This window comes from Branchiostoma lanceolatum, chromosome 5 (assembly GCF_035083965.1).
Source record: "Branchiostoma lanceolatum isolate klBraLanc5 chromosome 5, klBraLanc5.hap2, whole genome shotgun sequence".
Taxonomy (NCBI): Eukaryota; Metazoa; Chordata; class Leptocardii; order Amphioxiformes; family Branchiostomatidae; genus Branchiostoma; species Branchiostoma lanceolatum.
This window is the reverse complement of record NC_089726.1, coordinates 14,772,820-14,797,679: the sequence shown is the minus strand read 5'-3', so window position 1 is coordinate 14,797,679 and position 24,860 is coordinate 14,772,820. Positions and strand designations below refer to the sequence as shown.

At 40.3% G+C, this 24,860-nt stretch overlaps 4 protein-coding genes across 8 annotated transcripts; 2 read left to right on the top strand and 2 right to left on the bottom strand.

The window, feature by feature from the left end:
• Positions 1-1,092: 1,092 nt before the first annotated feature.
• On the bottom strand, positions 1,093-4,861 carry LOC136435363 (uncharacterized). Of its 2 annotated transcripts, none has more exons than XM_066428813.1 (2): positions 3,524-4,861; positions 1,093-2,985 (listed from the first exon to the last, which is right to left on the bottom strand). In XM_066428813.1, exon 2 carries the CDS (start codon positions 2,674-2,676, stop codon positions 1,534-1,536), a length of 1,143 nt encoding a protein of 380 aa, XP_066284910.1. In that variant the 5' UTR covers positions 2,677-2,985; positions 3,524-4,861; the 3' UTR covers positions 1,093-1,533. The 2 variants fall into 2 exon arrangements, with proteins under 2 accessions (XP_066284910.1, XP_066284911.1); XM_066428814.1 differs by having other exon boundaries at positions 3,623-4,861.
• Positions 4,862-6,301: 1,440 nt separating this feature from the next.
• LOC136435364 (phosphoethanolamine N-methyltransferase-like) lies at positions 6,302-12,258 on the top strand. Its single transcript, XM_066428815.1, has 8 exons — positions 6,302-6,412; positions 8,826-8,921; positions 9,876-9,913; positions 10,094-10,209; positions 10,461-10,657; positions 10,896-11,004; positions 11,257-11,401; positions 11,747-12,258. The coding sequence occupies exons 2-8, from the start codon at positions 8,834-8,836 to the stop codon at positions 12,005-12,007; spliced, it is 954 nt and encodes a 317-aa protein (XP_066284912.1). The 5' UTR covers positions 6,302-6,412; positions 8,826-8,833; the 3' UTR covers positions 12,008-12,258.
• Positions 12,259-12,730: 472 nt separating this feature from the next.
• LOC136435366 (EF-hand calcium-binding domain-containing protein 10-like) lies at positions 12,731-15,853 on the bottom strand. The gene is made up of 4 exons (XM_066428817.1): positions 15,721-15,853; positions 14,765-14,929; positions 14,219-14,309; positions 12,731-13,959 (listed from the first exon to the last, which is right to left on the bottom strand). The coding sequence occupies exons 1-4, from the start codon at positions 15,821-15,823 to the stop codon at positions 13,917-13,919; spliced, it is 402 nt and encodes a 133-aa protein (XP_066284914.1). The 5' UTR covers positions 15,824-15,853; the 3' UTR covers positions 12,731-13,916.
• Positions 15,854-16,071: 218 nt separating this feature from the next.
• On the top strand, positions 16,072-24,629 carry LOC136435360 (integrator complex subunit 13-like). Of its 4 annotated transcripts, none has more exons than XM_066428808.1 (21): positions 16,072-16,531; positions 16,921-17,052; positions 17,304-17,378; positions 17,658-17,860; positions 18,188-18,268; positions 18,825-18,912; positions 19,076-19,204; positions 19,503-19,587; positions 19,896-19,910; positions 20,428-20,520; positions 20,776-20,819; positions 21,000-21,045; positions 21,309-21,487; positions 21,616-21,697; positions 21,826-21,902; positions 22,159-22,230; positions 22,340-22,425; positions 22,822-23,055; positions 23,420-23,571; positions 23,923-24,067; positions 24,312-24,629. In XM_066428808.1, exons 1-21 carry the CDS (start codon positions 16,406-16,408, stop codon positions 24,358-24,360), a joined length of 2,193 nt encoding a protein of 730 aa, XP_066284905.1. In that variant the 5' UTR covers positions 16,072-16,405; the 3' UTR covers positions 24,361-24,629. The 4 variants fall into 4 exon arrangements, with proteins under 4 accessions (XP_066284905.1, XP_066284904.1, XP_066284907.1 ...); XM_066428807.1 differs by having other exon boundaries at positions 16,918-17,052; XM_066428810.1 differs by lacking the exon at positions 19,896-19,910.
• Positions 24,630-24,860: the final 231 nt, after the last annotated feature.

The window sequence follows — 24,860 nt, the reverse complement described above, 5'->3', positions numbered from 1 at the left end:
TTAATTTGGTAGTTTGCGCGTTATTTATATATATTTAAGGCATGGCGCCGATCTCTCAAACAGTAGACAGCTGTAAATCTGTTGCAAATGTTCATCATCGGAGGACGAATTTTCCATATGTATTATTTATTTGTTTTTCCAAAATATTGTCCATGCGCCAATCAGACATTCATTTCACGAGACATTATTAAAGATGTAGCACGAATTTGATAAGCTGCCGCAAACAACTGAATTCAACACTGCTGCTGCACCATCTTTTTTCCAACCTTGAAGGGGTACTGAAGGAATAAAAGCACCATCTAGCGCTCAATATTTAAAGTGCAGAGCGTGAAGCACTACTATTCAAGTGGACGTCAGTTCAACGAGACAGAAGATCATCTTTTTAATTTACATGGGAATACTAATGGTATTTTGCCGTTGATATGTTGATTGGAATTACGGAGCATTTTGAATCTTTGATATGTAATAGTAAGGACAGTTATATAGAATATATGATGTCACTGGTATTACTAGAAGTGACCAGTAACGGTAAACAGACAAAAGTATTTTCGTCCAGATACCACCATTTTGTGGTTTACTTGTAGGTATGGTTAAATCCTTGTATAAAGTGTTGTGCCAACATATCTATAAAATCTATTGTGATAATCTATTATTTTTCTCTACTGTCGAGTATTCATCAGGGCAAATTACATCACTTTAAAATCCCCGTTCCAAATGAGGTCCAAATCAATAGAATTCGTCACCGTTGCATGTCTGCTATGTTATATAAATGTCAGAATCTGTCAACCAAGTTACGTACATTTGTATATGAAGACTTTTTATCTACCGTAGCACTTTATGTTATGTTTAATGTAACCATCCTGCCTCACAAAACGGTTGTGTATGGCAGGGCACAGGTTCGTTTACGTTTACACTTAAAATACAACAACTGATGCATGTAGATAGAATATATATAGATAATGTAGATACATTTTATTATATAGAATATATATATATATTAAATAGAATATATATATATATAGAATATATATATATACATTTATATATGATAATATGTAACGTCATGCATATTAAAATGGTACAATAAAATGATAAAATCTATCTTTCCTGTTAACACTCACTTTATAGTGTCTATGATCTAACATTCAAACATAACTATGTTCAATATGTGCTGTAATCTATCAATATATTGTTAATTAAAAAAACAATTCCATATATCTTCACCAATATTGATATGCTCATAATACACGATATTCATCTCAGTGTCCTAGCGTGATTGCACAAGATTGCCCATCACAAGTTATTTATAGATACACGTTAGTGAAATGCTCGCTTGTTTCATTGTTTCACTTTCGGGGCTATCGACAAATAGTTCAGTTCCTTATAATATTTCCCACGACACACAATTGTAGTGTGTATTATAGTGACACGTCAGGCTCTAGGCTACCGTTTTGATACAGCTGTTTTTGCTCCTTACATTTACAAACTGTTTCCAATAGTCACCGCATCGTGGTGGCTGTTGTTTAAACAACATTAGCCTCCGCAGAGTGGGAATTGCTCCTCCAGGAAAGCAATCCGTTCCTTCGCGTGCTGAATCTCTGATAGGAAACGGAACTGTTTAGCAAACTTCTTTGCTTCCCTGGCATTTTGCAGCGCCTCTTTGTGGTACTTTCGGTCGCTGAATTCTTGCCATTGTCTGAAGTTGAAGTCAGACGTGACAAGCAGGATCCGTGCCCTGGTGAAGGGAGCTGGGTTTGACTGCGCGGCAGCTATTAGGGCCTCACCAGTGGCTGTTATGTTTTCTACGAAAACGCGTCGACCTCTCGAGGCAGTCTGTGCTGTGAATGTGGCATCAAGGTGTAACATAGCCAGGTACAGAAAGCACGTGCTCTTCAGGTTGTCACACGTCACAGAAAGATGCTGCGTGCTTGTCTCTAAGGCGGTACTATCAATACCAAGCTTGCAGTATTCAATGCCTTTCTGCCTTAAGATGTCTCTGGCTTTTGGTTCAGTTTCGTTGGCGATGAGCAAGGAAAAGAGATAAGCAGCGAAACTGAAGATGAAGCCCTTGAGGAACCCAGGTGGAAGATGGTGAACTGCTTGAAGGGCGCCGTAGCCCCTCTCCATCCCTTCCACAAGCTTCCCTTCTTGCAAACACTTCAGCAGACTGACGTGAAGCCGAAGAGCTTCAAGCCCAAGACGGCTGTCAGTCCGTGGGATCAATGTGTCTACATTTTCGGTGATCTGTGCCGCTTTTTGCATTGGTTCCCCCTTCACCCACACACGATACGCATCTGACAACTTGATCAACACCTGCCTATCAGGTGTTTTGAAGTCTGCTCTTTGTTGCAATTCTTCCACGTACTTTTCATAAATGTCGTACAGTCCGTAGTGACGCAGCATGAAGAGGTCATTGAAGACCGAGTGATACTTCGCCGCATTCAGCAGTGGAGACTGGGCAGAGCCAGCATATGGCACCAAGGCAGTCACACAGTCACTTTGTGCCATCTTACAACAACAATAAGAAGAGCACGCACAGTCGCCATGATGGTGGCAGGATCGGGAGGTGTTGTACATGTTAACGACGACATTGTCGCTTCCTTGTATGACTATGTTTCCATTTCCTGACACGATACTTTCATTCAGCGGCTTCATGCCTACACCTCTTTCATCCATGATTAAGCTAAAGGGGATCTTTTTACAATATATGTTTAAAAGTTCTTGGTTGTTCAAAAGGACGAGCTATTGGTTAAAACATATGGCGTGTCTGATAGCAAGCACACATATAACTGAGGATGAGTCACATAACCTACGGTTTTCAGTATATCTGTACTGTAACATTCCTAATTTTGAAAAATGTTCGGCCCTTTTGGACTTCACTCTAGATTATTGCGTGGTCCCATGTACCATTTGTCTTCGTCACCTCTCTTTCTTTTTCTCTTTCTCTATCTGTCTCTCCTTCTCTCTCTCCCTCTCTTTGTCTCTCTGGAAGAGATAATAGGCTTAATTGTTAAACTTTCTGCTGCAGCCATCGTAAGTTTGTCTACATATACATAATTCCCACCTCAATGTCAACATCCGGCGTTACTGAGTGTTTGCGTCAAAATACACCATTGGGTGTCGTTACCACGCACTTGAACTGGATGTTACACGTAAATCCACTTTTCCTACACTGGCGATATCCTTGCTTCTTACATGTGTCAGACTGTGTCTTACATTTCAATGTCACTTGCATTGACCTGTGTGTCATTTTTTTAATCACATACTGCTTGATATTTTGTAGTTGCGTGGTAAACAAACAACGCCCGACGAAGGACATATCGGAAACGTGTAGGACGCCCCTGTTCTGAATACGTTATATAGAATAACATTTCAAAGACCACATAAACATTCATAGGAACCTATGAAACTAGGTCTCGTTCGATGTAGCATATCCTTGCCATGGCAGCAGTGTAAATTGAGTGAAATATTTGATAGAAAGTGTAAGCAGAACAAAGGATCGTTACACAGAAAATTCACAAACCTTTTGCTGTGGCTTTCATAGGCGTTCCGTCAGGTGTATATATATATATAAACGTGTTCCTTGTACAGTTTTACTCGGGGGTTACTGACAGTATCCTACCTGGCCACAAGCATTGGCGTCCTGTTGGTAGTGGTAGACGACGTGGCAAGGCAGTGAAACACAACAAAGGCGTTACTTTGCACACGTCCTCCACACTTGCGGGACTTTCACTGGGGATTTCCAACCCGGAAATCTTTATTGGGGACTGGCGACTTTCACTGGGGATTTCCAACCCGGAAGTGACGCCATAGCCAATCAGACAAAAGCAGCGCCTGACGTCACTATCGTTATCGTTGCTCTCCGTATGTGTGTTTAGATAACAAAGTTACATACATTTGAATATAAAAGATTGCTTTGTATTATACCTTATGTTGAGCCTCACCAACTGTGGGTATGTCAATGCACAGGTTCACACATACTAATACTATTATAGTGGCAATAGCCTACATATCCGACTCTAGTTATGGCTACCGTTTAGATATTGCTGTTCTTTGCTGCACATACTCGATACTGTTTCCAATTGCCATCGTATCGTGGTGGCTCCAGTTTCAACAACATTAGCCTCCGCAGAGTGGGAATTTCTCCCCCTAATTGTAATCCGCAAAAACTGATCAAAACATGGCGACTGGCGGAGGGGCCGAAGCCGATGGCGCCGAAGCCGATGGCCATCACTAAAGCCGATGGCTATCACTAATCATGGCCAGTGATTTCTCGTTCCCTGGGCCATAAATATCTCATTTTATGCCAAAATACAGCAACCTGTGATGTTAACTCATCAAAGTAGTGTATTACGGTAGAATTCACCCTCCTTTATGGGCATTCCGGGGCATTCCGGTGTAAAAGGGGCATTTCGGGGCATTCCGGTAAAAAGGCAGACCCGTTGAATCTTGTGTAAAGTCTTGAAGCCGGTTGGGAAGCCTCATGATTTAACGTAATTCGTAATCAGCTCTGAGAATTTAACGTAATTCGCAATCGGCGGCGAAAAAATTGCGTAATTCGTAATCACTACTCCCCCATGCAGGCCCTCAGATATGTGAGACGATACTCTGCGTACTGGACCGCTGACTGGAAGTTATAACGCTCAGCTAGTCCTATTGCGCATTTCGCGTTTTTCAATGCCTCTGTGATGCAGTCCAGGCGCTTATCAAGCTGTCCTTCTCTGAACTTCAAGTCTGACTGCAAAATGTAGTAGCCTACCTTGGCGAATGGGGCATAATCTAAATGCGTGAACTCTTCCATGGCTTTTCTTGCACCCTCTAGTTTCTCGGGAGGAATTGTCCGTCTCCTCGCCACCACATCTCATGACGCTCAGGCATTATCAACACTGGGTTTAACGTGGTAAACGAGAACAATATTACATAGGGCCTTTAAGCTGTTTTGTCTGAAATACGTATACATATAATGTATATGTTTGTCACCCATTTCACAAGATTATACCAAGCTTGCCAAAATTTGTATGTATAGGAAGAAGCAACCAGATAAAGATATGGGAACACTTGAAATTTACCTACGAGTATTGGGCAATTTAATCAAGTGGTACATTCGTTTTCGTGTCCACATGTTTGGAAGCCTTTACGTATATACATATACTGTGACCTTTTTGCGATCGCTTGCACCAGTGACGTGTCTGTATTTACAACGAGTAAACAACGGAAGGAGCCGGAAGAAATATTTTTCCTATATAAACCATGCATCTTGTTTCTTCCCCGCAGATGAAAGAGTTGTCTAGCTACAGTCAGTATACCTACAGGCGCTGGGCTGAGTGGAAGAATAATCCCGACATGTACACCCAACTGTACGGCCAGGACAACTACAAGGGCTGGCTCGGACAGGCCAGCACCACCAAGCGGCTGTGTCACGACTTCGGCGTCGTGGCAGGGGGGTACTTCGTGGCAAGGAAGGCCTGAGAATCGGCCCAGGACACCCATAGGAAATTTTTCTCCAAGAAGATCGTTTGACATGGTTGTGGGCTTTGTCTTATTCCAGGTAATTTATAAGTCATCTGATTTCTCACCATCATCATTATGATCGCCACTTATCAGAACTATATATTGTAACTCAAGTTGATAAAAGCATGAAAATACGGGCAATGATAAGAAACGAACACATGCTTTTAACGTTCAATTTATGTTCTCAATGCTACTTAGGGATCTTGGTGACGGGTGGCGGAACTACATGTATTTCAGAAACAAAATCTACAAAACTCTCGATCTGAAATAAAAAAAGGGCAGAAATTCCATGTCTTTTTTTTTTACCTATTTCATTTATCGTTATATGAACTGTAAAAGATGACGTCTACCCTCACACTCAAACCATAATGGCGCCAAATTAAAAAAAACGATAAATTTGAAAAAAAAAATCTACTAATGTAGCATCGGAAATTTCTGAGGTATGTACACTACAGATATCCAGGTGTTCAAAACATTCTTGGTAAGAAGGCCTCTATAACCATGCTTTCTACGACGACGAGGACAAAAGTTTACGGCCCCTTTTCAGGACAGACGAGAGCCTTGTGGGAAGAACATCTCACCACAGGTCACAAATAAAGCGGAAAGTCTCAACAGTGTACGCCCATTTCCCGCGTTTTGTATGCTCAGACATCTTTGTATTTTGAGAAAAGAACAAAAGCTCCAGGTTTATACCGACAAGATGAGTCTCTTCCTGCACTTTCAAAAGCAGTTTTATGAGATGTTAAGTCAAAGAATCGGAAACTAACATGTGATATACTCCATGATATCAATGACATGTGGTGACCTAATCTAGATCAAAGACCAGAACGGTGAAACATCCTCAGGCCGTCCGCCAGTTTAGACAACTACTGCTACTCCTCTCCGACAAGCCGAAATTGAAGTAGGTTATGAATTTTTGTATTGTTCTTTCTTAAATCAAGGAGAGACAGAATGGAAAGGTGTCCATAGATAGGTTTCGTGCGGAAGAATTGTTGTCTATCCTCGACTTCGTTGTTTGCTGAAAAAAATAGGTTGAATGTTTTGCCAAAGGCGTTAGCTGGACAGTTTTTCCAATTGTAAGCAAGTCTGTACTACAATGGCTCCCCAAGTCCTCTGATGAAATATTCCTCCTATTTGGACAGTTTTCTACCATTGTTGTCGGTCATGGTCTGTTGCCCCGAATGGCTGTTACACCTCTTGATCAATTCAAATTCAGAGTCAATTTTTTTCTTTAGTTACGTTATTCTCTCCAGAAGTAGGGCATTTCATAAGCCGAATGACGGCCCTCATAGTATGCCATATATTTACGTTTTTTGATAAACAAAGGATTTTGAAAGAAACTGCTGAAACGATGTTATGTTTTAGTTACTTTCTATAAAAGTTGCTCTTGACCAATCAATTTCCACGTGTAAAACGACAGGTGGTTATCGTGGTGGTACATTTCATATGAAAATGGGAAAATTTAGGTTTCATGTATCCATATGGGTCACAATAGTAGCTCCAGCTATCATTGGCTCCTGTTATTATGGCGACCGGTTGGTTAAGTCTTATTGGAGCCCGAAGTACGCCGTAGTTGAATTTTGACCGGAATAGAAAACCAAAGTCGTGGAACTCTAGTTGTAAATACTTGTGGAGATGTGGACTCAGGAGCATAATGATTTCAATTTCTTGGTTGATAGAAAGGGAAGTGTTCTCACAGACAATTGCGCAGACAACTAACCGTTACGGTACCGTGATTAGGGTCAAACTACTGAAACGATGTTATTATGTTTAGACATACCTAGTATGGCCTATGGCTCAACATATTGTTTTTACTCGGGTTTCTTCTCCTGTCAAATCTTCAAATCGATTCATCTCTGTCATTTTTATACCAAATGACCTGAAATTCGGTACAAAGGTAATGTAGGCAAAAACCAATGTGAGTTTTTTTTCCTTTTTTTGATATTGACCTTGAAAGTGATTTTATTGAGGTTTTTATGACCAATGATGCATATCTTGGCCTCCTGCGCCCTGGTATTTCAACCGAATGACCTGAAATTTGCTGTATATGTGCCTTGAACAAATATTCAAAGAACTACATTCCCATTTTTGGCATACATTTCTTCAAAACGATTTATTTTGGGCTTTCTTGACAATATTTGCCACTTCTGTCACTTCCAATACTACATATGACCTAAAGGTCAGTGACCCAAGTGCCTTGCACCTGGCCTTGCATGCCTGTGAGCCTTGCGACCACCTGATTGGTCAATTGAGTTAATCTAATTATCTTGCATTTCTGGCGCAGGTGTGCTAGTACAGTGAGTATTCATGCCAAATATGGTATGGGAATTCCTAGGACATGTGATTACATGGCTTTGTTCACTCTTTTTTGAACAAAGATACACATCTCCAGTTCCTATGTATTAAACCAAAATAATGTGAAATTTGGCATGTACACAGGCCCTCATTCAAATATTTGCCATACAGCCTTTCAAAACGATTTTTTAAACAAAGAATTTTTTCGTTTCATTATTTTCAACCCAAAGTGTATACTATTGAATCATGCATTCAAACATAGGGGTGTCACATTTTTATATTTCACCCATACTATCCCTGAAATATGTTGTTTTTGGTCATTTCCTTCTTCTCCTGTCAAATCTTCATATAAATCATTATGTATATATACTATGGAAAACTTCATTCTTCCCTGGGGTTGATCTTTTTTAAGTCAATTTTGAACTGGGTTGATTATGCGCAAGAGTGTAATTTTCAGCGGATATTTTTCGACTGGTCTAGTTTACATGGAGATGGCACGGAATATCCCATTGTTGCAAGGGGAGGATTCTTTAATTATTTCTTTCAATTTTGAGCTGGAATGATTATGAAAAAGTCCATTTGTTAGCAGAAGTGTATTTGTTAATCAATAAATGGATACGGTTTTGGACTGGTCCATATTGTGTTGAGGTGCTACTGGAAGACTCCATTCCTGTATGGAGAGACTGATAATTGTTTTTAAACTCAATTTTGGACTGGGTGATCCATTTTTTGTGTGGAAGTATTTTAGAATGGTCCATTGTTATTTCGGGAGAGTCCATTTTTTTCATGGCGAGGAGTATGGCTAAACATGCTGTATTTGCTCGCAAATGTTGCCTCTCTAGTGTTTTAGCTACTTTCTATAAAAGTTGCTCTTGACCAATCAATTTCCACGTTTAAAACGACAGGTGGTTATCGTGGTGGTACATTTCATATGAAAATGGGAAAATTTAGATTCAATGTATCCATATGCTTACCTGAGACGCTCTGAATGCTCGTGAAACTGTTGTGTTTATTTCCAGTTTAAAGCATGGAGACGGCCCAAACTCAGAGCAATGAAGTGTGCGATCAGAGTCATCAGACTGAGAGAATCGCCAACATGAAACAACGAATCCGTTGTAAGTGTAAATAGCCCCTTGTTAAGATGACGTGACTGAAATAAAGTGGAGTAACATGTAGACTTTCTTTTCAGTCAAAGAAATGTATTTCGAGCCGATTCTGCTGTCTTTCGCCAAATGTTCAATTGGACCATCAATGATCGAACGTATATGTAGTTCTCGCAAATTGTGTGACGCTTACAAAAGGAACTCCAACAATGTACAGGATCACCATTGCTTCAACAGAGTTTAGATTAGCTTTGTAGATTATAACAATCAGGGGACTGGAGGCCCCACTTATATGCAATAAGCTGAATAGTCATTGTTGTGTCTGCTTGTTTCCTGTTTTTCAGACAACTCAGTTGAATCTTCGCACTTCACCAGTCTGCTATGACTAAGTTACAAATGTATCTAAAAAATTCATATCAATTTATCTAAACAATTTGTTCCTTGTATTATGAGTGACCTTATTGTTTTTATTATCTAATTTGGCTTCCTCTGATTTTGTGTTATGTTGTTTTATGCTACATTGTTATTGAGCTTGAAACTGTATTGTTTGGGCAGTAATCGTCCTAGTCTGTTAAGACTGACTGGCAGCAGTAGTATTTTCATGCTATATAACCTTTTTGTCAATGATGTTCCATGTCACATAGATGTCTATTTCTAGTTCACCTATATTTATTGCACCGCTTGAAATGCCAATTTCCCGATTCAATATGTATTTGTATATAATCATTGATTGACTTCATTTGCACTAGAATAACGTTTTGTTGTTCATTTGATAAAGGATGGCCAACACATAAGCTTTGAAGCTTCTGGGCTCCCTTACTCCCTTATATATGTATTTTAATATGATAATATCACTATTTTTTGCTTATTGTAATTACTTCTTATGTGCAAAATAAACAATAAACAAATAAACAAAATCATAGTTATTCCAGGTCAAACATGAACAACCTGTTTCTTCCCCCACAGACCGCCATACCAACAAAATCTACATTGATCTGAAGCAGGTGAGACGCTAAAACTGCCACACTCCTTTCTTTACTTATGCCTAATATATATATATATATATATCGTTATAGGCGCTGTCCATGATGATATCGTCTCTCACAATATTCCTTCGTCTTAGTGCGTTGCGTATATCATTTAGCCGTTATGCCGGTTAGCTAACAATACGTTTGTTTGGTCAGCGCGGCTACACTGATGATCAGGGCAAAATCGACATCGACGATCTCCTTGAGCTGGACCAGTGGCACTACAATGGAACCGAGCCAGTCGAGATGGCCATAGACAAGCTCTGTATCAGGTATTTATCATTTGGACATGTTTATCTATTGACATGAACATCCTGTCTTATTGGCAGGAAGCACAAGAATAGGTTTGAATCAGTATTACTGTAGTGATCATGTTTATGTAGAATGTAGACTTCGATGAATTCATGATTCTAGAAAGCCATTGTATAGTCGACGGAGAACCGAGTGAGTTCATGAAACATTGCCATTTCAGTCTTCATCTTTAGATATTGTTCTGAACGATTTTCTCTGTTTCTCTCGGCAGGGAGGGTGATAAGGTTCTGGACGTGGGTTCTGGGATCGGCGGCTCCTCGCGTTTCCTTGCCCGTGCGACCAAGTGTCACGTGACGGCATGTGAGCTGCTGCCGGGGAACCATGACGTCGGTGTGGACCTGACCAGCCGCTCGGGGATGGACAACAGCGTCACACACGTGTGTGGAGACATTCTCACTGCTGACTTGGGTAGGGAATCAATTTGATATGCATGTTAAGTTATCAACTGTCTGTCTTGGTAATGGACTAGCATGTTATCAAATCGATCCTTGATATTACACAGATGAACTTTCGTCATCTCCTATATAATGTCCTGGGTCATCTTCGTTGACTCAAAAAGATGGCATTTACCGAAGCATGTACCTTACATGTGGGCATTAAAACGCTAGATTCTAAATGCATCATATCATCTTTGTCTTCAATCCAGGTGAAGAATCATTCAATAGTATCATCAGCATCCAAGTCTTCCTCCACGTCAACGATAAGGCGGCTTTGTTCAAACGATGCTTCGATCTGCTGAAGCCTGGAGGCGCTATGTAAGTTTCAGTCAACTAGATTTGTTCAGTGTCTTTATTGAGTGGCACATATTCTCTGTACTGAAAATCTGTCATCTGATGTATACGTAACTACATCAGTACGTGTACTTATGCCGGTTTACACTGGTCCAAAACAATTGCAGAAAATCAGCATAATCCAAGTCATTACCGCTATAACGTAGTGTCCGTTCCGGATCCGACGACAAATGACATGCCCTGCCATGAAGCTTCGATGTTTATCGACCTTCTCAGGTACATCGAAGACTTCTACCGGACGAAGGACATCAACCGTGAGGAGCGAGAAGTGCTTACCGAGTTCTTGAACAGCACTGATGACATGGCAACCATGAAGGAGACCTCAGGCCTGCTGGAGGACGCTGGATTCACTGGCATTGAGGTAAATCATTCACCTGACGATAAACGTCAACATTTATAAGAGACCCGACTACTTTAACTGGTGTACATGTGTTGCACCGGACTGCGGAAGGAAATTGTATCAGCTATACCGTAAGTACGTAGATACGGATCGAGTGACTGCCTGACTCTTTTTGGTAAGAACAGCGCTTGTCATTCTACATTGTTGTGAGCCTGGTCATCGTACGTACATAGTTCGAAGGGGAGTGGCACTGACCTCATGATATATGACAGTACTAGCATACATTTTGTAGTAAAAGACAACAACGCCTAGCGAGTATTTTTCCGATACATAATTAATACTATGCATCTTGTTTCTTCCCCGCAGATGAAAGAGTTGTCTAGCTACAGTCAGTATACCTACAGGCGCTGGGCTGAGTGGAAGAATAATCACGACATGTACACCCAACTGTCAGCCAGGACAACTACCAGGGCTGGCTCGGACAGGCCAGCACCACCAAGCGGCTGTGTCACGACTTCGGCGTCGTGGCAGGGGGGTACTTCGTGGCAAGGAAGGCCTGAGAATCGGCCCAGGGCGCCGATGGGAAATTGTCCGGGTCCTCTCAAAAAAGATCGTTTGCTATGGTGATAGGCTTTAAATCTACTGACAATCTATAATCTTAATTCTCATTATCACCGGTGTAGCCACATAAGAATAATGAGAGATTGTCACGTTTTCTGGCAAAAACATGAAAATAATGGCAATGACATGTGATAAGAAATACGCCTTTAACAATTTTTGTTTCCTTTTTTTTCTCAAAATGTTACTCACGGATCTTGGTGACAGAATCTCTTGTATTTCAGAAAACTCTCTGTAATAAAAGAAAGGTGCAGAAATTCCATGTCTTTTTAATCTAATTCATTTTTCATTTAATTGCAAAGGGTGCCTATGTTGTGGGTGCTAAAACCTGTGCACAAACGGTTTCCAACATGGGAAATATATCTAAAATCCTAGGCCACCTTACTAGTAAGTTAGCCAAAGCTCCATGGTCTGGTATGATCCAGTGGAATGATGATTTTCCATAATGTTGAAGGTCCATGAAGCTATCTGCAGTTCTATCACTCAGACAACAAAAGACAATACCATACTCTTAACCATTCCAACATCCACCCAAATACAAGTTTCTCCTGACTGTAAGTACTACTGAGCATACACCAAACACACAACAAAAGTAGTCTACACTTTCAAAAGCAGTTTTGTGAGGTGTTCAATCAATGAATAACCATGATATGAAGTCCCATTGAAAACTAGAATGTAATATTCTGACTATCAGTCTCTGTCATAGTTTGCTAAAATGAACAATACAGAGCGTGACTTGTTGTATAACTTTTAATATGCTACAGCCTTGATAAAGAGCAAACACTATATGTACACATACCACTGAACCATAAGTTTTTATAGTCAAAATACCTCAAATACTTCACATAGAGTCAATTCCACATTACCGAGAGGGTGTTTGTTGCCTTTTGTTCTAACATTTACAAAACCTTTGTAACAATCTATTTGAGATAAGTAACTGTTAAGAACAATTTCCAACATTTATTTGGTGTTCCAAATATTTTCTGCTGTGTTCCAACAGGTTAAACAAATTTCCAACATTGAACACATTATTTGTATTAGTTTCTAAACTGTTGCAACATAGATTGATTATTTGTTTGAACATGTTCCAACATTCTACAAATATGATATAACTGGGTCAGTGGGCTGGGAACAGGGCAATTCACACATCCCTTCAAAGTATAGGGGATTAGGCCTAGGTGCCATGCATAGACACCTAAAGACAAAAGAGTTGCCAGTGTCCAGATGTGAAATCTAAAGATATACCGAGGCAGACAATAGAGCCTGATTAGCACCTACTTTTATGGGGGCAATAACCCAAATCTACCATTTTGAGAATGATGCAAAATGTTGGAACATGTTCCAACAGTAGAACAATCACACAGATGTTTGAAAACTGTTCTAAATAAAGAGATATTTGTGCAAATACTTTCATGATATTTCCAAAATATATAGATGAGTTCAAACATGTTCAAACTTTCATTTCTAATTGTTTGAACGGTCTGGAATTATTTTGACTGAAATAGTCTTTTCTCTAAAATTGTTCAAACTTATTAGCAATATCATCTGAAAACCCTCTCGGTGACATGGAATTGACTCTATACATGTACATATACTGCTAAATGCGGGAAATCCCTGAAGGTGATTGTATTTGTATATATGTATGGTTTCCTTAGAAAGTAGTGCATCATTTTCAAGGGGCATAAGAGAAGAACTGTTGAGTGAACACTGATGATTCAATTAAATTAGTTTCCTCTGTATATCTGTATTTTGACTGCACTCCAGTCAATCCAATGTATACAAAACAGTTCAAATATATACAGTTTAGGTTCTATATCAAATTACCACATGTATGTGTAACCATGACTTTATTTATCACACAATTTCTGCCTTAAGGTGCCTTAAACAACACCTGTCATTTCTCCACACGTACTCATGTTCACTGCTTGAAAGATGCAGTTGACTTGGTTACACCATGTTTCCTGCGATGTAAACAAGATAAACATGTCAATAAACAGACAGCTTAAACAAATGTGATCATGATCATGAACAAGCAAGAAAAATGTGACAGTGCAAATCACCAGGAAAAAAGCATTTTAATCATAATTTTTGCCAAGTAAAAGAGTAGTTGTACTTGGAATTTATAATGTTCTACGTAGAAACTGCTGAATATGGTAAATTCTGACTCAATTATGGATATCTAAATCTCAATGAAGAAACACATATATAAGTGTAACTTACGCCTCCCTGACAAAGGTGTCCATGTTGATTTGATCATGATCTGCTCCCACGGGGTGTGGGTCATAGTCCACCGCCCCTAGATTCTCCATTGCTTCAGGAAATAACCAACGGGAAATGTCAACATCTTTTTAAACAGTGAGTGAGTGAGTGAGTGAGTGAGTGAGTGAGTGAGTGAGTGAGTGAGTGAGTGAGTGAGTGAGTGAGTGAGTGAGTGAGTGAGTGAGTGAGTGAGGTGTTTGGAAGATGGCAGAATAATGTTGAACTGCTCTCACGTGATAACTGGGGCAACTGATTTCAACTAACTCAAACAAAAAAGTCCATGATGGAAGAAACCTTGCATGTTGAATAGGTAATGTATGTTGAACAGGTAAAACTCCCCCACCCCCACCCCAGGACTGTATTGCCTCCTGTTTCTACACAGAAATCCTCAAGCACCCTGTGTATTTCAGTCAACTTTTTGAACAGAAGAACAGTCATTGATAAGCTATGTGAACTGTAGAACTGAGACTGGTACTTAATGTCAAAGAATTGAGTCCATTTCCTTACCGTGTTTGTACTCTTCCAATGTGATGAAGCCCTTCCTAGTGGGGTCCAGGATTCCGAACAAGGCTTGCAGGTTGGTGTCATCAAACAAGACAGGATAGTCCAGCTGACTTAGCTTGGAGGTACGTAACCGTTCAAGGTACTGTATCAGGTACTGTCTAGGGTTGTCTACAGGGAAGGGAGGGTGGTGGGTTATATGACATGTGCTTTCATACCATATACATGTTGGATGTTAATCTGCTCTTGGAACCTTGGGTACCTTTTTTTTCATTGCAACATCCATAACAATACATGGTACACACTCAAGTTGTTGACTTATATTCATGCCGCCACCAAAACAAAAGACAATGCAGAAGATTTTTCAAAATACAAAGTAAGCAAAGCAAATCATATAGATATACGAGATATGCAAAAGTTTCAAGTCCATTGATTGAGGCTAATATTAAGTGGATGCTAAGACATCTAGTCGTTATGGAAGCATTTGGAATCTGTCAAAAATATTTTGAAGTTATATTTGAGAATATTTTGCTGTGTACCGTTGGACTACCGTTCACAATGATAACAAGCTAAAGTGTAGTGGTCTATATCGCGATATCGGAGACATAAACCAAACCAAACCAAAACAAAGCATTATGAGTAACGTTACATACAAATGTATTTTTGATGCAGTTAACATTAGCAGTTTTCTTATCATGTTATGCACAAGTCTATGACTGAAGAGTGAAGACTGAAAATATTCCCCACAAGGCCAGTAAAAAACATTTCATAAAGCAACATACGAGGGGTGTCTGACCTAAGCTTATTAGCGTTATAAGGGTGGCCGGTGGGCGAATGCCCCCCCCCCCCCTCCGAATCCAGATGTGAAAGCGTCCAGAATTTTCAAACTTGACCGCCCCGAAGAAAACACATACAACCACTTTGTACAACAAAAACGAAATTTAAGCACAGACTACACTCACCCGGTCTGCTGTACACAAGTTGGGCCGTAAGGTTGTTGAAAAGCTCGATTATTTTGTGTTCTTCTAGGTAGGCTCTGGCCTCTTCTTCCCTTGGTGCTGCCATTTTGTTTGACTGTTACCAACACGACGGAACCTGGGAACAAGAGCATAATTAACCTTTAACCTTTAGTTCAGAAAACATATTTTTATGACCAAATTGTACTTTCTGTATTGTCTGTGCTTAACTGTATTGAATTTCAGCATTACACTAACAACATTGATCAATATATTGTTAGCTTAATTTAACAATTCTGCTATTTACGCGCACAAATGCACAAATGTGGATAGATGTTACTGGAAACGAGAGCCGCAGAGCATAGTGGGATTGCAATGGCGCTGTCATGAACAAATTTTCGTGTCCAAGCTCTCGTTATTGTACTTTCACTCACGTTTGGTTTACAGGAGACCTGTTTATCATACAGAAAAATTGACAATATAGCTGTAGGTAAACTTTGACAGACCTAGTGCGACCTAAGCAGCCATACGACAGTGGCAGGGGTACTGAAAGTGCGACGACCAGACTCACTTGAAAGGGGTGGGAGGGCAGGTGTTGGGCCGCCTAGTGTCCTCCTGCGGAACTGAAAGTTGTGTCTAAGAATAAGACCTGTTGAATCTTCTTGTGTATTGCACAAAGACATACAGGTCTATGGCAGCCGAAGGTAGCGCGCCTAAGATCTTCCCGTCATCCCACAAAACGGTCGTCATCTTGGACCACAGTCCTTTCATGTCAGAGCCATGTGGGCAGACTGTGGACTTCGACATTCTCCCAAAGGTAAGTTGGAGGTTGTAGTTGTGCGTTGTGTGTACACTGGATAGTTAATGTCTAAAAGATGAAAGGAGACACATAATCTAGTGCACGTATCAACCAACATCAGTGTCACACTGAATACAGTTGGGTTTACTGAGAAAAGTGACATACCGTTACCTCTGACTCTGAGTTTAGAATGCTTGTGACACCATGAATGACAATCATTTACTGTTTTCTACATCTGCAGTCGTTGAAACTTCCTGCAGCTGCATTTATCCATCAGGTTCCCGGATGATCTGGATCATGAGATTAAAGTTCACTTGTAGATTTAGTTTTAACATTATTCACTCAAGTGATCCCTTTGTGTACTTGTCCGACGCGACATCTTAATCCATACTATGTGTCCCCAGCAGTCCCGTGCAGCCCCAGGAATCATCCCACTGGCACCCCTGGCCAAGTCTCTGTGGACCTGCACTGTGGAGGCAGCCTCTGAATATGCCAGGGTCGTGTACGATGTCTACCCACCCAGGTCCAGAGACAAACTAGTAAGTATGTCACAACATTTGTGGAAACAATAGGTGCTGTTTAGAGACAGACCTGCATACCCCATTGATTTGTTTTATGGAAGTAAAATTTGCACACAGAAATATTCTAGTGGAATTTGATAGCTTGTCTGGTCAGAAATTTTACAAATAAAGAATGTTACTTTTATGTTAGATTGCTGTATGATTATATAGCATCATATAGATATCATCCTGGTCATTGTAACCAAAATGCTCTTACTTCCCAACTGTAGCTGAAATTTGTGATCACTGACACAGAAGCCAGGCCTCTAAACAGCTGGGTGGAAGAGGAGCAGTCTTTATCTAATGTAAGTACATGTACGTTACACTACGTACACCTAATGATAATGATAGGACTATTCATGAAACTTAGTTGCCTGGAGTCCAGCCTTGTTAGCTTTGGTCTACCCCCAACGGTCGCTACTCTGCCAACTTTGAATGGTAATGGTACCCACTACCCAGTGTTGTCAGTAGAGTAGAGACCGTTGATTGTGGACCAAAGCAACATGTAAAAGTGTTGGACTGGAGGCTAGAAACTTCTACTAGCCTTTTCCCCTGGGTTTTAATCCTTACTATTTCACACACAGGTTCTTCAAGGCCTTGCTGTTGTTGGGCCACCTTCGGAGTCAGATGATGCTGAGAACTGCAGCGTGATGCATGGTCTGGCCATGGCTGTGGAGTCCCTATGTGAGGGCAGTGAGAAGCAGTTGGAACACAAGGCCTCCCTGGCAGATCCAGAGGAACCAGTAGTGAACAAGGGCAGGGTGGTCTGCATCACCACTGTGAAAAGGTAGTATCAAGTAGCTCACAAGTACAAATTAGCTATCTGTATATCGAGGAATGTCCCTGTGGCTCAACTGGTAGCAGCCTCACGGTTGAGTTTCTGGTTCCAATTACATAGTTGGTAACTTGGAGACCCCAGTTCCGGGTCAGGACATCTTGGTTTGGGCTGCTCTGTCTTATGGCAGGGACGTAAAATGGGAGTCCCCTTAAGCACGTTGAAGGAGAGGGGCTAGCTAGGGTATATTAACTACCCTTTGGCATAATATACCAGCTTTGTGTGATTACTTCCTATGGCAGGCTAACTATTTGTGTACATTTTGTTTTTCTCTCCTAGCCAAGGCCACATCCAAATGTTGGAGGAGTGCATGCAGGAGGCCATAGTACAGCACAACAAGATTGCAGAAGCAGCTGATAAGTGAGTATCATTTCTATATTCAGACAGCCTTTGGAACATTTTGATTGTCCACCAGATGTCATTATGTTTTTTTTCAACAGGTTTGTTCAATGCAATGCCATATTTGACAATTAATGACTACACGTTGATGTATGAAGATTACATATAAATAGTCAGCTCCTTTTCTCAGAAAGATTTGGATGTGAGAGTGGTTACAACCATAAACACAAATTAGATATTCCAAGACAGGCATTTCTGGTAAATGGTGCTGCTGGTTTCTAGTTTGTTTTTTATACAGTAAACTTTAAACTGTACATTTCTCCACACTTTCTGGAGCTGTAAATCATGAAACTGTTGCGGTGGTTAGATTTTGCTGTAGGAGGGAAAAGGAGGTTTTCTGTGAGTTATAAATTTGCTGTTGAGATGATTCTGTAGTACTGTAGTCAAAAGATGGAGACTTATTCACAGTGCAATGAATTCACGGAAGAGTGACCACCACGAAAAACGCGAGAATTAAGCCAAGTCACAATTGACAGTACATTACAGTCAACAACACAATCTGTTTCTCTATCGACAGGTTACCCATCACCCATTGTGAACTGGTGCTGATCCACACTGTCCCTGTGGGGGCGGACAACAACATACAAGATGAACCAAACAAAGAGGTCAGGTTCATAGACATGTCATCATAACTACACTGTATACACAAAATCATGGATTGCTACAACTGTATCTTTAGTATTGTAAAGTGCCAACTGTCCAAGAGCATTCTATATTTTTATTTCTACTATTTATATGATAAAAGTTTAATGTCACTGTTTCTGCTAGGTGTCCTCTCTGTTGTCCTGTGAGGTCCATTCGGTGCACTCAGGCAGGCACATTGCAGCTAAGCTGGCCTTACTGGTGCAGAAGCACTTCCACCTGACCTCCACCACCATCACAGGCATCCCCATGAAGGTAGACAGTACCTCTAGTATCAACTCTTCACATTCATGTATGAGGAAATATATACCCTTGTGATTATATAACATAATACGATTCCAGAACTTTGTAGCGGCACTGTATTACAGCATTTGGAGTGCTGATGTTTTATTGCCAAAAATTAAAATCATTTGATAAGAATAAAAGAGTCAACAAATACTGAAAGTAGTAATGGTGATTTCATTCTATTTCAAGATAGGCACATTTTAATCAACTTGAAGAGCAGTTATTATACCTGTTTTTTTTACACTAAATCTTGTCATATTTCGTCTAGGAGGAGCAAAATGCGTCTACCTCAGCAAATTATGATGTGGAGATTTTGCACAGTAAAGACGCACACATCGAGATCCTTAAAATGGGTATGAACCGTTTGTTGCTATCATTTATTGCCAAAGTAAGGTCCATGATAATCTCACCTAACTGTGAAGAGGCTGTGTAAGTTATGTAAACATTGTCTCTCTGTGCTGTAATGTAACAGCACATGTTGTCATCTCACTATGTGCCATTTAAAGTATGAAGATATCAACATGCATGTGGCTTTGGGTGTGTTGTGACTGCATTGTGTTATGGTGTTGTTACTTGTGCATGACTTGTGCATGGCGCTTCCTGTTTTTTAAGCCCTTTGAACCTGTTTTCTTACCTCCTCATGGGCTGCCTTACGGAGCAGGCAGCACGTCACAAGGTAGGTGTAGGTGCCGGGTGCTGGGACCCTGTCCGGGGCTGTTTGTCTAGTGTGTGTCTGTGTGCAGTTTGATAAGTCACTAACATTATGTATAAACCAGAACAACAAAAACATAGACATAGCTATTGAAATGGAGAACTTACAATTTAAACATTGTTAAAAGAGTGCATTAATTTGATAGAATGAATCCTGTCATCCCTGAAAATAAAACCCATGGGGATGGTTTTAAGAAAAATAAAGTGTGAAAATGTTGCAAATGGCAGCAAGTTCACGGTCAAAGCAAAACATTCCTGTCAGCAAAATGTACATTGTAAATTTGAGTGTCAATAGGTTATGAATGAAAACAAAGTTTCAAAAGCAAGTTGTGTCTTTATAATTGGTAATGTAATAGCAAAACCATTCAAGATACACAAGCACCATACATGTACACAAGAGACCAGTTGTGAGTTAGATGATTAGACTATTTAACTAGTACTGTTGTAGGATTTTATAAGAGGAATAACATGCTGTGTTGCAGGCTATGACTCCAGTGGGTTTGCCTGCAGTAAGGACAGTTTTGGCAGAGAGACTGTCATCTTGAAGTGGTGTACTCCTAAGACTAATATTATCGGTAAGAAAATACAGTATTTGTTTGCATCATTTATTAAAGGTAATTATACAAATGTCATAAATATCATTCATTCATTCATTCAATATCAATATTCCATACTGCAATTTAAAGTTATTACTGAGCAAAAAGTCTTGGCAGGCATTACTGGTAAGGACTTCTAGAATAAGGCCTTTCACAGAGTAAACAGTTGACCGTTGTATATTATTACATACATGGAGCCATTTTTTACCAGTTTTCTGTGTGTCCTTCAACTAGAGCTTCAGTACTGCACAGGAGCGTACAGAATCACCCCAGCAGATGTGAGTGAAATACAAATGCTTTGATATACATGTATAACATACAATGCAAATTGCGTTTTTCAAATTGTTAAGAAGTAAGAGTCTCAATCAAAACATGTGTGCAGTGAAAAATGTTTTTTTGTGTTATTATTACATGCTTTGTTTTGATGTAAGAGATCTCATCCTTTCTTCTGACACCAGGTTAACAGCAGGCCTTCCTCCTGCCTCACCAACTTTCTCCTGAATGGTACGTACTATACTACTTTTACAAACCCTAGTAGGATTTATTAGCCTGGAGTCCAGCCCAACAAGATTGGCGGGGTAGCGACATTGGGGGCGGACCAAAGCTAACAAGGCTGGACTCCAGGCTAATGATTAATATCTTGTGGCAAGTATGTAGCAAGCTTTGGTTTTCAACTGCTTTGGAATAGATAAGGGCAAAGGAAAGCTTTACATCTTACAGAATGCATCTAAAGGTTGTCTAAAGAATGTTTTCTCTGTGTTCCTCAGGTAGAGCAGTGATGCTGGAACAGCCGAGGAAGTCTGGCTCCAAGGTCATCTCCCACATGCTGGCCAGCCATGGAGGGGAAATCTTCCTTCACTGCCTGGGGACGGGAAGATCCCCCCTGGAGGACCCCCCTTCCATCAGTGAGGGGACTGGGGGGAGGGTCACAGACTACAGAATAACGGTACGTTCAACATACAGAATGCTGGGTACATCTACATGTCAGTTGGCTTTCATCTTCCACAATAGCAGTAACTTTGTGCTTTGTACATCTGCTGTGTAGATCTGACACTGATTTCTGTCTCGATCCAGGACTACGGGGATTTCATGAAGGAAAACAGACTGATGCCGTTCCCTGTTCCACAGGAGGGGCACATCCTCCCAGCAAAGGAAGGTCAGAAGCCTTACAGTTCATAGCCATTGTTGGATATTGCATTCATGTTGTCTTTCTGTTATCATTGTTCAGCTTCAAGGCTTTTCACATAGTTTAAGATGTATTTCATTGTTTTTGTGTTTCTATAGCTGCTGCTGTATTAGAAAGAACTACCCGCTACTGGCCCTTGGTCATCAGTGACACCATCATCTTCAACATGGCCTCTGTGAGTCAGTTTTATGGTTATTACTGTTATGCTCCCTGCGAAGATGTAGAGAAAACAAACAGTGATGTTGTTCCAGTGAGATAATCATGTAAGAGTACACATACTTTTTCAATGTAAATACTTCAAGACAAGTAAAACACATAGCCCAGTTGTGGGAGTGGCCTTTAACATACAAAATGGGGTATTTATGTAAGTTTTGTACATCATATAGCATGCCAAAGGTTGACTGAAATATGTCTATACTCCTGATTCCCAGCACATTGATCCATTACCAACACTCATCACTAAGGCAGAACTGACAGAGGATGAAGTTGTGGAATGTCAGAAGGTAGGTTTCATTTTCCCTGAGTCTGATAGGCGGCATTTGAATTTACTGTGTCTTTTTTGAGTTCAGGTGATGATATTTATGTTGTTCTGATGATTGTTTGTTGAAACAGTCAATCTATCACTTGGTGGGAATGGAGTCCCGGAGTGAACCCCTCCCCATCCCTGCCATGGGCACCAGGGGGAAGGGACCCAAGAGGTGAGCTACGTTAGCAACTGATGGAGTGGAGTACAATGAATTAAAGATGGTGAAATTCTTGTATTTAGGATATCAGAATTCCTAACAGGATGTTTTGATACAAAGATAAAGAAAGGCAGGCTGTCATTCCATTATTACATTTTGTATATTCACACTAGGGCCATCCTTTGTTTGTTCAATAGGATGAAAATTCTATCAATGTTATCAATGTTTGAAGATGAAAATGACATCAAAGCCATAATGGCTGAAGCACTATACCTTGATGCTACAATGTAACAATCAGTGAAGATTGCAAGATGTAAAGAAAATGACTAATCCTCTAGTGTTAAAGTTAATTTTAGGATGGTGAACACTGAACACTGTCATTCAAGACTTCTTTTTGCTGCTGTTCCACAGGGATGAGCAGTACAGACAGATGTGGGCGGAGCTGGACACCCTTTTACGAGCTCACGCCTCCACATCCGTCAATCACCAGAAAGTCTTGGAGTGTCTACAGGAGATAAGAAGACCGGCAGAGGAGGCCAAGGAAAGTTCAAGGAAGGCAGGAAAGAAGGAGGAAGTGGTAGTTAAGGAGGAGAGGGTGATGACAGAGCAAAGCACAGCTGAGCTGGCTTGGCAGGAGATACAGAGGTGAAACTATGAGAATTATTGTAAATTCATTTATTTTAGCAGGGACTTTATTTTGTGGTAGACGGGGATTTTTGTGGTGTTTTAAGTTTGCGGGCAAAACAGTTCTGTAATACACTGGCAGTAATACTTTGGAAGTCTGTTTTCATACTGTTGTAAATTCACGATGGAGATGTCACAGCAAAAATAAAACGACCGCAAACATTTCAAGATATCTGTATCTATGCTGGTATAACCGCCCTTTGGTGTAACATACCAGCTTGTACCAGATTCACTGTATATGTCTGAAGAAACTGTTTTACATGCAAAAGCAAATGTGCAAACTTGAGAAATAATTGTCGTTGTGTGTTTGGTGTTTAATATCCAGATACAAGGCCATGTCAGAAAGAGAGAGGTCAGACTTTGAGGTAGGGAACACCAACAACGACCACTTTAGACACAGGCAGCAGACCGAGGTGTCCTCACCGCCCATCAAGAAACTCAAGACTTCTCTGGAAGATTCACAAGGAAAACAACAAGGTATACATTTGTTACTCATGAGACTGAAGCTAATAGGTTCATGGCAAAAATTAGTTTGGGGAGGTTTTGTGTGCAGATGCTCTGAGCCAGGCCGGTGTCCAGAATCCTGGGTGTAGTCGAGATTGAAAAGGTTAAGAATACTACATATGCTTTGTAAACTAAAATTGTCTTTCAAGCATTAGCCTTGTGATCAATTTCTTGTGGCTATGAATCAGTTATGTTACCAGGAATAAATTTTATGATACATATATCTAAGCATTCCAATGGACAAATATCTTAATGAAATATTTCACTGCTAGGGTAGTGTGGATACTGCTTTTACATTAACATGACCACACTTCTGTCCCTAAGGTGGACAGCCGTCCCTACTGGCCATCTGGACCAGTAGGATCAACAGTAGATACGCCTCTCGGCACTGTGAGTTTGCAGGCAGGCTGACCGCTGAAGGAAACAAAGCTGAGCTGTATGTGAACCTGAATAAGGATAGCACTAATGGGTGAGTACATTTGTCTGGATCGTCCCTTCTTAAGAGATGAGATAGGTGCTGATTTACACTGTGTCTTCTGATCATAAGTTGGTTAAATTTCTGAGACAGATCCAGTCCCAAAGTGTTGAAAAATTTGCATTATGCATAACAAAGCAAAATCTGATACTAGCAAGTCTTTTTGGGTACATACATATTTAACAATATGCCGATCATTCAACGGTTCATGTTAAAACAGTGTGTTCTGTTTTCGCAGGACCTCTGACAAGCCCACCAGTGTGAAACAAGAAAAGAGAGGACCCTGATCCAATCCTTGTATTATTTTGTACAGTACAGCTTCAGTAGATAACATGACATTCCACAGGAAAGGACAATGCTGGAAAACTTGTGATGTTTCTGATGACTCGTGTGCCTGCTCAAGGCTTGTTTCTAGATACAAAAACTGAATTTGTAGCTGCAGAAGTGATGTTTGTACCCAAGATCTATCTAAATACTGTGAGTCAAACTTTCTTGGCTTACATTATATGTCCTGCCCATGGCACAGTCTTGTAAATAAAACTATCTTGTCCAATTATTTTTGTTTTCTGTATTTTGTGCATTAACCCACAGTATTGTCTTACTGGTAATCAATAACTCAAGCATTTAGTCAGACAGGTTTTCATTCACAATGTGTATCTAAACCACTGGACACACATCAGTGTATTATGTATAATATTTACTATGTATATTTGTACATGCTGTGTATGCACAAGTTCACACATTTTCAAGAGAGCACATTTCTTTGCTCTGCAACATCCTAATGTTT

Bases quoted from the DNA above. Each gene is read 5' to 3' on its own strand.
- LOC136435363 (XM_066428813.1), bottom strand. From the start codon at position 2,676: ATGGATGAAAGAGGTGTAGGCATGAAGCCGCTGAATGAAAGTATCGTG.
- LOC136435364 (XM_066428815.1), top strand. From the start codon at position 8,834: ATGGAGACGGCCCAAACTCAGAGCAATGAAGTGTGCGATCAGAGTCAT. The intron at 9,914-10,093 runs GTGAGACGCTAA...TTGTTTGGTCAG, and splicing joins TCTACATTGATCTGAAGCAG to CGCGGCTACACTGATGATCA. The intron at 11,005-11,256 runs GTAAGTTTCAGT...CGACCTTCTCAG, and splicing joins CTGAAGCCTGGAGGCGCTAT to GTACATCGAAGACTTCTACC.
- LOC136435366 (XM_066428817.1), bottom strand. From the start codon at position 15,823: ATGGCAGCACCAAGGGAAGAAGAGGCCAGAGCCTACCTAGAAGAACAC. The intron at 14,310-14,764 runs GTAAGGAAATGG...TATTTCCTGAAG, and splicing joins ATTGGAAGAGTACAAACACG to CAATGGAGAATCTAGGGGCG. The intron at 13,960-14,218 runs GTAAGTTACACT...TTTACATCGCAG, and splicing joins GACACCTTTGTCAGGGAGGC to GAAACATGGTGTAACCAAGT.
- LOC136435360 (XM_066428807.1), top strand. From the start codon at position 16,406: ATGGCAGCCGAAGGTAGCGCGCCTAAGATCTTCCCGTCATCCCACAAA. The intron at 18,913-19,075 runs GTCAGGTTCATA...TGTTTCTGCTAG, and splicing joins AAGATGAACCAAACAAAGAG to GTGTCCTCTCTGTTGTCCTG. The intron at 21,046-21,308 runs GTACGTACTATA...TGTGTTCCTCAG, and splicing joins CACCAACTTTCTCCTGAATG to GTAGAGCAGTGATGCTGGAA.